Below are 15,593 nucleotides of genomic sequence, written 5' to 3' on the forward strand. Positions count from 1 at the left end.
AAAATATATATTTATTAAATTTTAAATTTTCATAAAGTATAAAGACGTTTGACATAATTTAACCATTTTAAAGTTTAATGATTTTTTCAACAATTATTTTTTCATTACATCAATTAATAAAATTTTTTAATAAAATCCTTTTTTTATAATTTTTCTTAAAAAAATTTTTACTTTTCATTCAGAAATAAATTTTCAAAAAAATACACATTAAATTATATAATTTTTTAAAAATTTATTTTCGATAAATTATAAAATTTATCAAATATTAATATTAAAAAACTTATAAAAATGATAATTAAATATTTTATTTATAATAATTTTGAATAAAATAATGTAAAAAACGAAAAGCATGATGTATTCGGAACTCCGTTAACAATTTAATTTGGGGACCAATTTGAATTTATTCAGACATAAATATATACAAACCAGGGTCTAGTTAATTTGATGAAAGCTGCTTTAATTCAAGCTTCGTTTCTAGAGTTAGTGGGCTACCACGTGCCAGGTGTCATTCAATTAATCCACGTAAATTTTGCTAATCGGTGACCTAAGTATCACAAAAAGTTTAATTAAATACTGAATTTTAATTTATCTCGATAAAATAATTGAAATTTGATAAATATATTAAATCTAATCACTTTAAGTATTGAATTTCATAAAAAAAAAGGCAGAAAATAATATAATTGTCATATCGACTGTCACGTTAACTATCGTGTCATTATCATATCCACGTTATCTTTATGAAAAAATGACCCACTTCTTATTATAAAAATAATATATTAAGTAAGAGCAGTGACAATGCGGATGAGATTTAAGAGAAATGCTAGGCAGCAGTCATATCTACGTATGCTTTTAGATTAAATGCGGTGTTGAGACCGATAACTGTAATTGTCAATTAAATAATCAAAAAGGACGAAAGATTGGCAAAAAACGAAAGGGCTGAAAACTGACTTGATTTGAACGGATTCGTTCCTGCGAGAAACAAATATTCAAGTTTTAATCTTCCCTTTGCGATTGTTGATTTTTTGTTCAGACGTTAATAGCATGACGTATGTTATAGGGGTGAGAAAATTAAAACATTATTCGAAATTGTAGTTTCAATTCAGATCAATTTTTTATTTATTTTAAATTAAATTCGATTATTAAATATATATATATATTAATTTTGAATCAAAAAATTAAGTCAAATAGAATTATATTTTTTTATTAATTTATATATATTTTAAAGTTTTATAAATAAAAATAATTAATTTATATTTAAATTTATTTAAATATATTAAAAATTATATTAAAATAATATATAAACCAAAAATAAATTAAAAAAACTTATGATTTGATAGAATTTGATTCATATTATATCAATTTCAAAAAAAAATATTTTAATTTAAATCAAATTTTATAATATTATAATATTATAATATTATATATTATCTAAAAAATTAAACCAAACCGAATTTAATCCAAATCATTATCCATCTCAAGTTTTATTTTTTTTTTTAATTTTTATTAAACATTTGTGATTATAAAATTTTAAGAGTTTTACATTTTTTTTATTTTTAAAAAAATTGGATAGCTTTAAAACCAAAAAAAAAAAAACTCAAAGAGTCAAATGATGTTATTTAATTTGATGTTGAGTTTGCTAAAATATATATTTTTTGAATCCGTAGGATAGAACTAACATGATAAGCAAGTCAACTAATTTTCCAATCCTACTACTTCATTATATGTATTTGTACAATTATTTTTAATCATTCCAACAAGAAAAGCAAATAAACCAATAGAATCACCGGTTTCAATCATGAGGCAATATCAAGACTGCCCCAAGCATTCTTCGGACATTTAGTTAAAACTCAAAAATAATTTAGATTTTTTTAACTTATTTTTATTTTTTATCTATTAAAATTTTAATTTTGTACATGAATTAAATTTATTAAATCACCTTTAAAGTATATAAATAAAAAAATAATTTAATAATTAATTGAATAAATGAAATAATACTATTTTAAAATTTTTTAAAAAGTTAATATTTAAAAATATTTGTCTTGATAATATTTTCACTTTAAATAATTATTATTGTAATATTATTTAATTTAAAGATTAATTAAAATATTTTAAAAAAATTCACACGTACACGTAGAAGGGACATCGTTCTGACACTTGATTAATATTGAGAATTTGACACCTCAATTCTCGCCCGTTAAAAGTGCTCACGCCGAGTAACCATTCAGCCTTTAGCAAATACTAAAGGCCTAGCCCTAATAGAGTCTAGATAATTATCGATGCAATATAATTCTATAATTTTTTAAAAATTATCATAGAAATGCATAATTTTATTTAAGTAATTAATAGATTTAAATTTTTAATTTCAATTTCTGTAATTTTTTTATTTTCAGACTGTAACATTTTTGTTAAAAAAAAAATTAAACAGAGATTCGACGTTTCAATTGATTAGATTTTTTATTTAAAGTAGTCACAAATTGAACAAGTTTATTTACCAAAGTATCCTTTATGTAGCGAAGAAAGAAGAAAAGTATTTGATTGAAAAGAAGTAAAACACCAAGCAACACTAGTGTCTAGTGGTACTTTTCGGGAAACAAACAAAACAAAAATGTGTATTATTGGATTGAGATTTGAAACACAAGCAGAAAAAAAAATGCTTTATTCAATAAATAAAGATATTTCATGGTAGGTGATAAATTATTTAGCACGAACACTGAAAGATATCTACCATTCTTGAGTCTTGACTGAGTATGTGGTTGCCACCGATCCATTAGGGGCAGCCTTATTTATCAAACTCAAATTCATCAATAATTTTTTTTTTAAATTGTAATTTGAGAATAAATATAAAAATTATATATGCTAAAATTTCAATCCCATATTTGTTAAATATCATATTTTAATTATGATTACATAAACTATTAAGCAAAGAGTTTCCATCAAATCTTTTCGAAACAATAGCTAAGCTAGCTAACTAATTCTACAATCCAATCTATAATATGTTATATTCAATTTCTTACTTATAATTTCTTATTATAAATAAAATACATTATTTATATCTTTTATATTAAACCTTCTATATATTCTTTCTCCCTCATGATCACTTCCAAAGCACCAATAATTTCCACAATCTGAAAATTTAAGAAACACCCATGCCTTCACTTGTTCTCTACTTCATACTCTCTGCCGTTTTTCTCTATTTCATTTTCGTTACTTTGAGGAAGCGCCACCGCCTGCCCCTCCCTCCAGGGCCAAAACCATGGCCGATCATTGGGAACTTGCCACATATGGGCGCTATGCCTCACCACAGCTTAGCAGCCTTGGCCAAAGTCTATGGCCCTCTCATGCACCTCAGGTTGGGGTTTGTGGACGTGGTGGTGGCAGCTTCGGCCTCCGTGGCATCCCAATTCTTGAAAGTCCATGACTCTAACTTCTCGAACCGGCCGCCCAATTCTGGTGCCAAGTATGTTGCTTATAACTATCAGGACCTTGTGTTTGCGCCTTATGGACCGAGGTGGCGGCTGTTACGTAAAATCAGCTACGTCCATCTGTTCTCCGGCAAGGCTTTGGATGACTTTAGACACGTTCGCGAGGTTTATAAGTTGGTCAATCTTTGTACAAATTAAGAAATAATTCTACGTGAATTTTTAACAAGTCTTTTTATGATTTTCCTTAAAGAAAACAAGTAAAACATTATTGAAGTCAACGAGAATAGAGAATTTTAGATATTCTGTCGGATTGATTCTAATTATGGTAATCTGAGTTGAACAGGAGGAGATAAGGGTGCTTGTACGAGCTTTGGCAAGTGCTAAAACAAAGGTGAACTTGGGGCAACTGTTGAACGTGTGCACAGTGAATGCCCTGGGGCGAGTGATGCTTGGGCAAAGGGTGTTCGGTGACGGCAGCGGCGGGGCTGATCCACAAGCAGATGAATTCAAGTCGATGGTGGTGGAGCTGATGGTGTTGGCTGGGGTTTTCAACATTGGTGACTTTATTCCAGCTCTGGAGTGGCTAGACTTGCAAGGGGTACAAGCTAAAATGAAGAAACTCCACAAGAGATTTGACAGGTTTTTGAGTGGTATTCTTCAGGAACACAAACTCAAGGCTGGATCAGATGGTAGTGGGAAGCACGCGGATTTGTTGAGTACGTTGATTTCATTGGAGGACGCTGATGGTGAAGGAGGAAAGCTCACTGACACCGAAATCAAAGCATTGCTTTTGGTACCCTTTCTTACAAGTACTATCTTTTTTTTTTTTTTTTTTGTAAGCAAACAAAATCAAATTTATTAAAGAATACAACAAAACTTGTTTGATATGATCGCAGAACATGTTCACAGCAGGAACCGATACATCCTCAAGCACAGTGGAGTGGGGCATAGCAGAGCTTATTAGGCATCCCAAGATCTTGGCCCAAGTTCGGGAAGAGTTGGACTCAGTTGTCGGCGGGGACCGGCTTGTCTCCGACTTAGACCTGCCCCATCTAACCTATTTCCAAGCTATGATCAAGGAAACCTTCCGGCTCCATCCATCAACACCACTCTCCCTCCCTCGGATGGCATCGGAGAGCTGTGAGATCAATGGCTACCACATCCCAAAGGGTGCTACACTATTGGTTAATGTATGGGCCATAGCGCGTGACCCTGATGAATGGAAGAATCCGCTAGAGTTTCGCCCCGAAAGGTTTTTGCCAGGCGGTGAAAGGCCAAATGCTGATGTTAGAGGAAATGATTTTGAGGTTATACCATTTGGTGCTGGACGTAGAATATGTGCTGGTATGAGCTTAGGGTTGCGCATGGTGCAACTGTTAGCAGCTACATTGGTGCATGCCTTCGACTGGGAGCTGGCTGATGGGTTAACGCCTGAGAATTTAAACATGGAGGAAGCTTTCGGGTTGACGTTACAACGTGCCGTGCCATTGATGGTGCACCCTAGGCCAAGGTTATCCCAGCATACTTATTAAGCATCGTCTCATCCAGGGCCGGACCGTCATTCAAGCATGAGGGCGGCCATGATTTCACAACTCCTAGAGACCCTCTCCTAGACTTTTAGCAACTCTTAGCTTATGTATCAAATAAATTTAAATTAACCACTTCGAAATTAAAATTATTTGCATATATTAAGATATTGTTTGCATGTATATATGTAATATAATAATTATTATGAAAAAATAAAATAAAATATTAATTAGCTTCTTCAAAATTAAGTGTTAAGATCCCTGGCCTGCTCTAGTCATAATATATTTAGTGCCTACTAATTCTTAAGTGTTATTACCATAGAAAAGCTCAATGCACGTCCATGGATTACAAAAATTCCTAGTTTTAAGGGCATTAAACTTATGAGGGTTTATAAAAGTGTCTATGATTTTTTTTTTGTTTTACTGATCTAATGATGTTGTCCATAATAACTTAATTTTTAAAGATATTTTTATTTAAAAATATTGATTTGGTTGATTCAATTAATTTTAAATTAAATTATTTATTTTTATTAATTGATCAATTAATCAAATTAACTCAATTTAATTAATTAATTAATTAAACTAAAATTAAATTATAAATACCTCACTTTTATCTCACACATAATAAGACTCAACTCTCAACTTTTAACCTACGTAACAAAACACGAATTCACTTTCTCATTTTTTTCCTCTCATCCATATAACTCATAAAAATGACTTTCTCACATTTTATATTCCAAAAATAAATTCTTGATTTCATATTTCAACTCTCTCCCTCTTTAAATTTCAATTTTTTGAAATCTTTCATTTTTTAAAACCTCTCTCGCTCTCACCACTTGCCATCAACTATTTCAAATTTCTCTGAGATTTCACTCTTGCCAATCTCCGCCATCCACACCAACATCTCTGCCAACATCATCATCACCATCTGTCAATGTCGCAACACCGTTTCGATTTCTTTTGCTACAAAATTTTTTATTTATTTAGGTATTGTCAAATCACTCTTTATCATCATGCATTTCTTAGGTCCAGCCATATGTTTTTGAATTGGACCTTTCATAGGCCTTGTGTAATTTTTAGGTTACTCTAATTGAGCCCTAATAATAAATAAAGGAGTAGAGGTTGACTTAGTGTAAGTGTGGGAGCGTCGAAAGGAAAGAAAAGAAAAATTAAATAAATAGAGAGAAAAAAAAAAGAGTTGATTGAATAAAAATTAATTTATGATTTGATTGAATTAAAAAATTTTAATTATTGATTAATTTTAGTATTAATTAAAAAAATTTGTATATCTATTATTTAACAATGAAGTTTTTTTTAGTGATTCATGATTTTTTTTTTACATTGAAAGATTTTTCACGTAAATTTTAATATGCTTTATTTTTTTTACATTTTAGATTATTGATTGTTGTTTATTTTTGTAAGTTTATTACAATATATTACTTTTGTATTATTGTATTTGTTGCTTCAGATTCAACAAGTGATAACAGAGCAAGAGTTACTTTGAGATATTGATATAGAAACAATTTAAGACAGAAATAAATTCTGTTTAAGATCATAGAGAGTGATACAAAATCTATGATACAAGTGACAACATCAAATTATTCAATTTGGAAGCTTATGATGGAGGATCATTTATACTGCAAAGATTTGTATGAGTTAGTATTAAGTGATTTGGCTAACTTAGCAAATACGAAAGATGAACGCTAGAAGAAGTTAGGCAAAAAGACATTGGCCACAATAAAAAAAAAAGAATTGATATTAGCGTATTTTATTATGTAACACAGAAGACAAATGCTCACACTGTTTGAAAAAAATTGATAGCATTATATGAGAAGAAAACATGCATGAATAAAGTTATGTTTGTTAAAAAGCGTGCAACTTTCTAGTACATGGATAGATGATCGATTAGAGAGTACTTGAATGATTTTCAAAATATATTTAATCGGATGACTATTATAGAGCTTAAAATAAATGATGAAATGAAGGTATTATTATTTTTTTTTTAGGTTCATTGCCAGATAGTTGAAATACTCTAGTTATAACTATTCTTAATTTAGCTCCTGATGACAAGGTGACATTGGAGATAATAAACGATAATATGCTTAATGAAGAAGTAAGGCGAAAAGATTTAAACCTTGAAAATCAAGCTTTGATCACAAAGAATAGGGGTAGAAACATCAGCAAAAATCAAAACTCAAAAGGTCGTAGTAAGTCTGAACATATATTCAAGTCCAAAAATAAAATTAAGTGCTTATATTGTAGTAAAACATGTCATATAAAGTGATACTATAAAATCTTGAAATAAAAGCACAAAGATGAAAAAGGCAAGAGTTTAGACGATGACAATGTTTGCAGCAGTAAATTCAAATAGTGATTCAATTATTTTGATTTATACACATAGTGATTGTAATCATGTTAGTGATTCCAGCATTGAGTGGATAGTTGACACAGAAGTGACATATGATTGTATTTCTAAGAAGGAGATGTTTATAACTTACAACGTAAGAGACTTTGGTTACACTATGATAGGAAACAATAGTGTATCACAGATTATTAGGATTGGTGATATTGTTGCATAAATTAATACGGGTTGTATCTTTATTTTTAGGGATGTTTGACATATTCTGGATATGAGAATAAACTTGCTTGCTATAAATGTCCTTGATAAGATAAGATATAAGAGTCGACAAAATAATGGGCATTGAAAGCTTCTCAAAAGATCTATGATAGTTGCAAAAGAAAAACCATGTTACATAATGTACAAGATATGGATGCAATTGCATGGTAACTAAATAAATGTCTTTGAAGATGATGCTTCAGCAAATATGTGGCACAAGAGGCTGGCACACATGAGCGAGAAGAGGTTACAAGTTTTGATAAGGCAGTTTCTCATTATCTTGACTAAATGTATGTTTCTCGATTCATGTGATCATTATTTGTTTGGTAAGCATTGTAGAGTTTTTTTCATAAAAATTTTCAAAGAAAAAAATTGAAATTGATTCATTATGATGTAGGCGATCCCATTGAGATTGAGTCATTAGGTGATAATAGGTATTTTGTTACTTTTATTGATAATGCTTCACATAAGACTTGAGTGTATATGTTAAAAAATAAAAGTCAGGTATTGCAGTATTTGAAAAAAAATTATGCCATGGTGAAAAGGATGATAGTGTTACCTTTAAAGTGTATTCGAACTGATAATGGTAGAGAATATACATCCAATGACTTTGAAGAATACAGTTCAAAGTATGAGATCAGGCATAATATGATAAAACTTGAAACACAATAGTATAATAGTATAGCTGAAAGAATGAACCACATAATTGTAAAAAAAGTCAAATGTATATTAAGGAGACAAAATTACCAAAGCTATTCTAGGGTGAAATGATCAACACAGCTTGTTATTTGCTTAACAGATCACCATAAGTTCTTTTAGGCTTTGACATTCCAAAAAGAATGTAGACAAAAAAATATGCTTAATATTCTCATTTTAAAGTTTTAAAGTATAAAGCATTCATGCATGTACTGAAAGAGTAAAGGTCAAAACTTGATAGTAAAGTCACTTAATGTGTGTTTGTAGGATATAGTGATAAAAATTTTGGCTACAAGGTTTAGGATCCAGTGAAGAGAAAAACAATCAAAAGAAAAAATGTGGTTTTTCATGAAAAAAAAATCATAGCAAACCTTAAAAAAATTGAAAAAACTATACAAGTTACTATTGAGTATAATGTTTCAACATTGACAGAGGTTCCACCGAAAAAAGCCACACATGATGAAAATAAGCAAGAGACAAAATTTAAAGATACGAATGAGCCAGCAATAGTTAGTGATAAGTCAAATGTAATCAATTTTAAGTAGGGGGAGTAATCTTTTCTACTAGAGGGTGTTAAACAAAGCAAACTACATTCGAAATCAGGTAGTGTAAGTCTTAGCTAAAAGATCTACCAAAAAGTACATGCCATCCATCAGTTATTTAAGTTTAGATTTTATTTTAGTTACAAGTGAAAGGAAGCTAAAAAGCTTTCAAGATGTGCAGATTACTCTAGATAGAGAATATTGGTTAAAAGCTATGAAAGAAGAGATGGAGTCATTACGAAAAAATGGTACATATGATCTTGCTAAACATTCAAAAGAAAAGGGATCGTTGAAAAATAAATGGGTGTTTAAGTTGAAAAAAATATGATGACAAACTAGTGAAGTACAAAGCTCGATTAGTGATGAAAGATTTTTTTCAAAAATCTGATATTTATTTTGATGAGATTTTATGTTCAGTTGTGAAGATGAGTTTCATTATAGTGGTACTGAGATTAGCAGCTAGTCTGAATCTTGAGCTTAACCAACTTGATGTTAAAACTACATTATTCCATTGTGACTTATAGGAGGACATTTATATGGATCAACCTGAGGGTTTTGAAGTGAAAAAAAAGTACTTAGTTTGCAAACTAAAAAAAAGCTTGTATGGCTTTAAACAAGCTCTGCGATAGTGGTACAAAAAATTTGATTATTTTATGATAAGCTATAGCTATAAAAGAACGGTAATAGATCCTTATGTATATGTCAAAAATTTTTTTGATGTAACTTTATTATTTTCTTATTATATGTTAATGATATGTTGATTATGGCACAAGATGCTTATATAATTCATAGGTTGAAAGAGCAATTGTTTAAGTCCTTTGACATGAAAGATTTAGGTCTATCAAAATAAATTCTTAGTATAGATATTATCCGAGATAAAAAAGTTAAAAAGTTGTAGTTATCACAAGAAAAAGTATGTTGAATGAGTGATTAGTAGATTTAACATGTAGCATGCTAAATCAGTTAGTAGTCCATTTGCCAACCATTTTTATCTGAGTAAAAAATCTTATCCGATGACTAAAAAAAGTAACTAGCTATGTTTAGTATTTCTTATTTTTCTGTAATTGGTTATTTGATGTATCTTATGGTTTGCACACAACCTGACATTACTTATGCAATTGGTGTAGTGAGAATATTTATTTCTAATATGAGGAAAGTTCACTGGAAAGCAGTGAAATAAATTTTCAAATATTTGAGGGGCACCTAAAAAATCTGCTTAAGTTATGGAGTTTCACAATCAATTTTAAAAGGGTTTACTGATGCTGACATGGCAAGTGATTTTGATGGTAGAAAATCTATTTTAGGGTATTTGTTCACTTTTGTAGGAAGACCTATGTCTTGACAGTCTAAGTTGCAGAAGTATGTTACCTTATCAACTATAGAGGCTGAGTATATTGCAGCAACCGAAGCACGTAAAAAAATACTTTGGATGAAATATTTTTTTCTTGAATTAAGATTGAATCAGAAAGAATATTTGATATTTTGTGATAATTTGAGTGCTTTAGATTAAAGTAAGAATATCATGTATCATGCTAAAACAAAAACACATTGATGTTATATGTCACTGGTTACATTCGATGATTAAGAAACAGTATTACAGTTAAAGAAAATCCATACTAATGAGAATGCAACAGATATATTGACTAAGTACTTGTTTCACAGGAATGTGCAAAAGAGAGGTAACTATAGACACTCGTTTTTCTCTAAGATGCCATCAATTTCTCGATTTAGGTTTTTTTGAAATCGTCAAGCCTAAAAAAAGTTCATGTGTGGACTTCTTACATTTCACTTGGGCTTTGGCCTAATTATTGTTGGATTATTACTATTACTATTACTATTACTATTTTATTTATTCAAAAAATAAAAAATAAAAGGGTCAAAAGTTAAAAAAAAAAAATTCACATAATTTGGGGGCTTAAATCCAATATCAAAGAACCAAAAAAAAAAAAAAAGAAAAATTTTCACTAGAATTTAAGAGCTTAAATCATGCAAACTCAATAAAATCATAGAATTAAATTCACTTCAAATCTTAGATTATGTGAAATGTTTCCAAAATTAAAAAGTTTTGATCTATAAAACCAAAGAGAAATCACACGTAAAATGGGGGATTTGGAAAATAGTATTTTTGGCAAATAATAGATTTTTTTTAATATTGTGAGGGAATTTGGGAAAATTGGGAAAATATGAAATCCAGAAGGCAAAGAGGTTCATTTTAGCATTTTTAGAGGATTTCTTTTGGGAATTTTTTAGATTTTGGTTAAAGTTTTTGGTAGCTTTTGAATTTGCTAGTGGAATTTCGATGGAAAACTCAATTTTTGATGCAACGTCCCAAAATTCAATGCAATCTTAGTTGATCGGTACCCCGAAAATCAACCCACACCTGAATCAATTCAGCAAAGACTCAATTCCCAGAAGCAACAACCACCAAAAAAAGCCCTAAATTATCTAGAAACGACCTAACCCGACTGACAATAGCATTCACAAAGAACACCAAAACCCCAAAAATCAATACCTAGAACTAAATCCATCCATAGCTAACCAACCAAAAAAAAAAAAAAACACACACACACACACACATACAACAAAACTCAGACAGAAAGATAATGAAGTTTTCTTTTCTTTTTATTTCTAGTAGCAAGTGGTTTTAGGTAGTTTTTCATAAGAGGGAGGTTTTGGTTTTGGCTTTGTTTTTGGAAATTTTTAAGAGAGTTGTTTGTAATAGAAGAGGCAATTGTGGTTCTTGGTTGAAGGCTTCAAATAGAAAATGAAGAAAAATGCGTCGCTGGTAGCACAATGAATGGTAGTGATTTTTGACTGAAGAGTTCTTAGACGGCTAAACCAGGCGACGTAAGGTGGTCGATTTCTGGGTAACTTGGGTGTTGATAATTGATCTGATAGAGAGAGGGGGAAGAAGGTTGGAGTGAAATTTGTTTTGGTAGTTCTATGATTTTTTGTAGACATTATTTTTGGGTTTTACAATTCACAAGGATTGGATCTTTGGTCTTTAAAAAATTGGGTTTTATGAGAAATCTGGAAAATTCTGGGTTTGGGTTGAAGATTTAAACTTTTCAATTGAATTTTTCTATCAAATTTGAAGTTTTCGATTAGGTTTTGGCAAGTTTTCCAAAAATCAACAATCAAACCTAGTTTTCGACAATTGAACCTGAAAAATCCTAAAAAAAAGCTAGAGGAAATCCTAGGTAGAAAGGGAAGGATCGAGGTGGGTCTGAGGAAAATCGCAAGAGCTCCCCTTTTATACTTTTCCAAAATGATGTTTTGAAAATTTTTTAACCCACATTTAACCTGCGTGTGATCTGTGTGTTTACCCATTTCTAAACCCAACCCGATTGCAAGTTATTTTTATTTTTATTTTATTTTTATATTTTTAATTTTTTTGTTAGTATTATTATTATTTTAAAATGAATAATTTATTACCTTTTTTTAATACCTCTATGAATTTCATTTTCATTATTTTATTTATAAAAAGTAATAAAAAATTATTTCTTAAATAAATTCATGAATCTTACCAAATTATTTGAGATTTTTTTATAAATTTAAATTTTTATAAATTCTACCAAACTATTAGAGAATTTCATAAATCAATTTTTTTTTAAATAATTATTATCAATAAAATGTTTTGTTTTGATTTTATCAAATTATTGAAGGATTTAAATCTTAAATTAAATCTAATTAAACTATCGAAAGATTTAATATATTTTAAAAAATAATTTTACAATAAAATCTCACTAAACTATTGAGAGATCTACATTAAAGTAAATCTTATCAAACTATTGAAAGATTTTACTAACTATTTTCTTAAATAAAAATATATTAATGAACTCGAAGATAGTGCTTCTTCAAAGTGGGACATTAGTCTCCATAAATACTCCTGAGATGAGAGAATTATCTTAAATTATTATCAAACTATTAGAGTAATTTTAGGATCAATTTTTAATATTTAATATTTTGTTAAGTCATAAACATGGTTAAGGCTTGAATAATCTAAAATCAAACTAGTACTATCCTTTGTATAAGTGTTGTAAGGGTGTTATAACTTTTCTCATGCATAACCATACTCCCAAACTTAAAATCTGATTTTGTAGATTAGAATCTACTATTTAAAGATACCTAAGTCAATCTTAAGACTCCTCTTTAAATCAGACAGATTCAGTAAGGTGGCTAATCACACCTTAACAAAAAAGATTAGTGGTGACTCTTAAAGTTTATATCTAGTGGTAGGTCCACGTATCTATATGTTATGAAAACAAGAATGATGCAAAGATCTAGACAACTATTCTGTCCAAACCTAAAAACTGAAGTCAAATCAAAATGAGTGAATAGCTAAATTGTGTCAAAGTTGAAAATAATCAAGGTGTGTCAAAATATGACGATGAAAATGATTGAAACCGAGCTGTGAGTCAAAAAATTAAAATGATCTAGATTGAATAAGACTAGGGATGAGTGACTAGAATTGAATCACAAGTTAAAAAAATAAAATGATCTAAATCAAGCCAAGATTGAAACTAATTAACTAGGAATAAATCATGAGTAAAAAAAAATAAAAATGACCTAGACCGAGTGGAGGTCGAAGACGAGTGATTGTGATCAAATTGTGAGTCAAAAAAGTAAAATGATCTATATTGAGTTGACATTGAAAATGAACGATTGGGGTCGAACTGTAAATCAAAAAAATAAAATGATCTAGACTGAGCCAAGATCAAAATTGAGTGACCAGGATTGAACCGCAGGTCAAAAAAATAAAATAATGTGAACCTAACCGAGATAAAAAATGGGTGACATGAATTGAATGGCGAGTCAGAAAAGTAAAATGACTTAGACTAAGCCAAGATAAAAAACGAGTGATCCGGGTTAAACTGTAGGTTGAAAAAAATAAATTCAAAATTTTTAGCCTGAAATCCACAGATTCATAATTTGAAAATTCAAAGATTTGCAAAGTTCCATAACATAAATTGAAAGATTTCAACACTCCAAGTTTTGCAACAAATTTGCAAAGTTTTCAAAATTCGTAAAAAGTAAAGATTCTTAAAAGTTTGCAAGAATTTCAAGTTTCGTAAGAATTTTAGGTTTGTAAGAATTTCAAGTTCGTAAGAATTTTCATAATTGTAAAGATTCACATTCAAAAGGTTTAAAGTTTCATTAAACAAATTCCTGGATTCGCATTAATAATTTTAAGGCTCACTTCTAGAATTCAAAGATTTTCATTCAAAAATTTTAGAGATTCATATTCAAAAGTTAAAGATTTTTATTGAAAAGTTTAGGATTCACATTCGAAATTTAAAAGATTCTAACTTGAAAAATTTTAGGGATTCACATATAAAATTTCAAAGATTCTCATTTGAAAAATTTTGAGATTTCGCATCCAAAATTTTAAAAAAAATTTATTTGAAAAACTCCTTTAAACAAAAGCTCTATAACTTTAAAAGTTTGAACAGTTCGTTGTCCAAAAATGAAAGATCTTCCTCATTCAAGGAATCAAAAGTTAAACATTTTCTCCTAATAAAAACAAATGTCATGCTAATAATGCAAATGTTTTCTAAATGTAACAAATGCCACAATCCAGATTCTCACTAAATGTTGCGAACGATAATGTTCTATTATAATTCAAATGTTCTCTACATGGTGCAAATGTATGCCCTAACAATGATGCAAATGCAATTATCACAATGTATGTAATGTAAATGTCATTAAATCAATGTCATAAAATTCTAATCATGATAATAAGGTTCTCAAGATTCTACCATCTCATTTATTCTTTATCAGTTTCTCAATATTAATGATCTTAAAACAAATTCCATCATTCAATCTATGTTGTTTTCCTATTTAATCACAACTCATAGGTTATGTTGACTAAACCAGCATTGTATTCACACCTGTGTCACTTTATTTGCCCTATTTTTAAATCATTATCTCAAGCTTATTTCACTTCTCTCATCTTGGATTTCTTTCAAAATAATGGAAAATCTTTATTAACATTATCATTCATTTATTTATCATCATTCAAATTCATGATAGACATGATACATTTCCTCAATTTATTTAAGTGATGTACACTAGGTAAAGAATAAGAAAATGGGTTTTCATTATCGAAAAAAAAAAGTTAAGAACAACTTAGAGATGAATGAAAGCAAAATGTTATGATTATATAAATGGGATATCAACATCCAAAATAATGATTGTGCAGACAATTTTAAACTTCAACTCAAAATCCTTTTTCAAAACACATTCGATTGATATTCTCGATCTTCAAACATTATCAATATCTTTGGGATCCTCAAATAAAGCTATATTTCCAAGTTTCCATCATTACTTAATCACCCTCTCGAGCTTTTAGTTTAAGTCTTCCTTTTTTTTTTTTTTGCTTTTTGTTTGTTTTTTTTTTTTTTTTTTAATTTTTGCACACCATTTTCTCATCTTTTCTTTTTATTTCTCTTTTTCCTTTATCTATCAGTAACACTTTGATCAAAGTCTCAAATAATCTAATGGCAAATCTTCCTTAATTCAATTCATGACTCTCTAATTTAAGTATTTATATTCAATTAAAATGGACTTTTAATATAGGCTAAAGTGAGGGGTTATGAAAGAAATAGACAAAACAAGCCCAAATTGTATTTGAAAAGTTATCAAACCAAGAATCATTTCTTTTTATGTGGAGTACGTTGGCATTTTGCCCTATCAATTTCTCTTTCATTTTTTTTTCTTTTTCTTTCATCATTTTTTAAGAAAATTTGAGCACAAAAAGGCTTTACCCTCGAAACAAGCTTATCAAATT

The 15,593-nt window shown here is 29.2% G+C and overlaps 1 protein-coding gene across 1 annotated transcript; it reads left to right on the forward strand.

Moving 5' to 3' along the window:
- Window positions 1–3,079: 3,079 nt before the first annotated feature.
- On the forward strand, window positions 3,080–5,193 carry LOC111290609 (flavonoid 3'-monooxygenase-like). The gene is made up of 3 exons (XM_022881990.2): window positions 3,080–3,587; window positions 3,766–4,215; window positions 4,319–5,193. The coding sequence occupies exons 1-3, from the start codon at window positions 3,147–3,149 to the stop codon at window positions 4,952–4,954; spliced, it is 1,527 nt and encodes a 508-aa protein (XP_022737725.2). The 5' UTR covers window positions 3,080–3,146; the 3' UTR covers window positions 4,955–5,193.
- Window positions 5,194–15,593: the final 10,400 nt, after the last annotated feature.

Source organism: Durio zibethinus, chromosome 11, assembly GCF_047325235.1.
Source record: "Durio zibethinus cultivar Kanyao isolate XHJ-2024 chromosome 11, ASM4732523v1, whole genome shotgun sequence".
Lineage (NCBI taxonomy): Eukaryota > Viridiplantae > Streptophyta > Magnoliopsida > Malvales > Malvaceae > Durio > Durio zibethinus.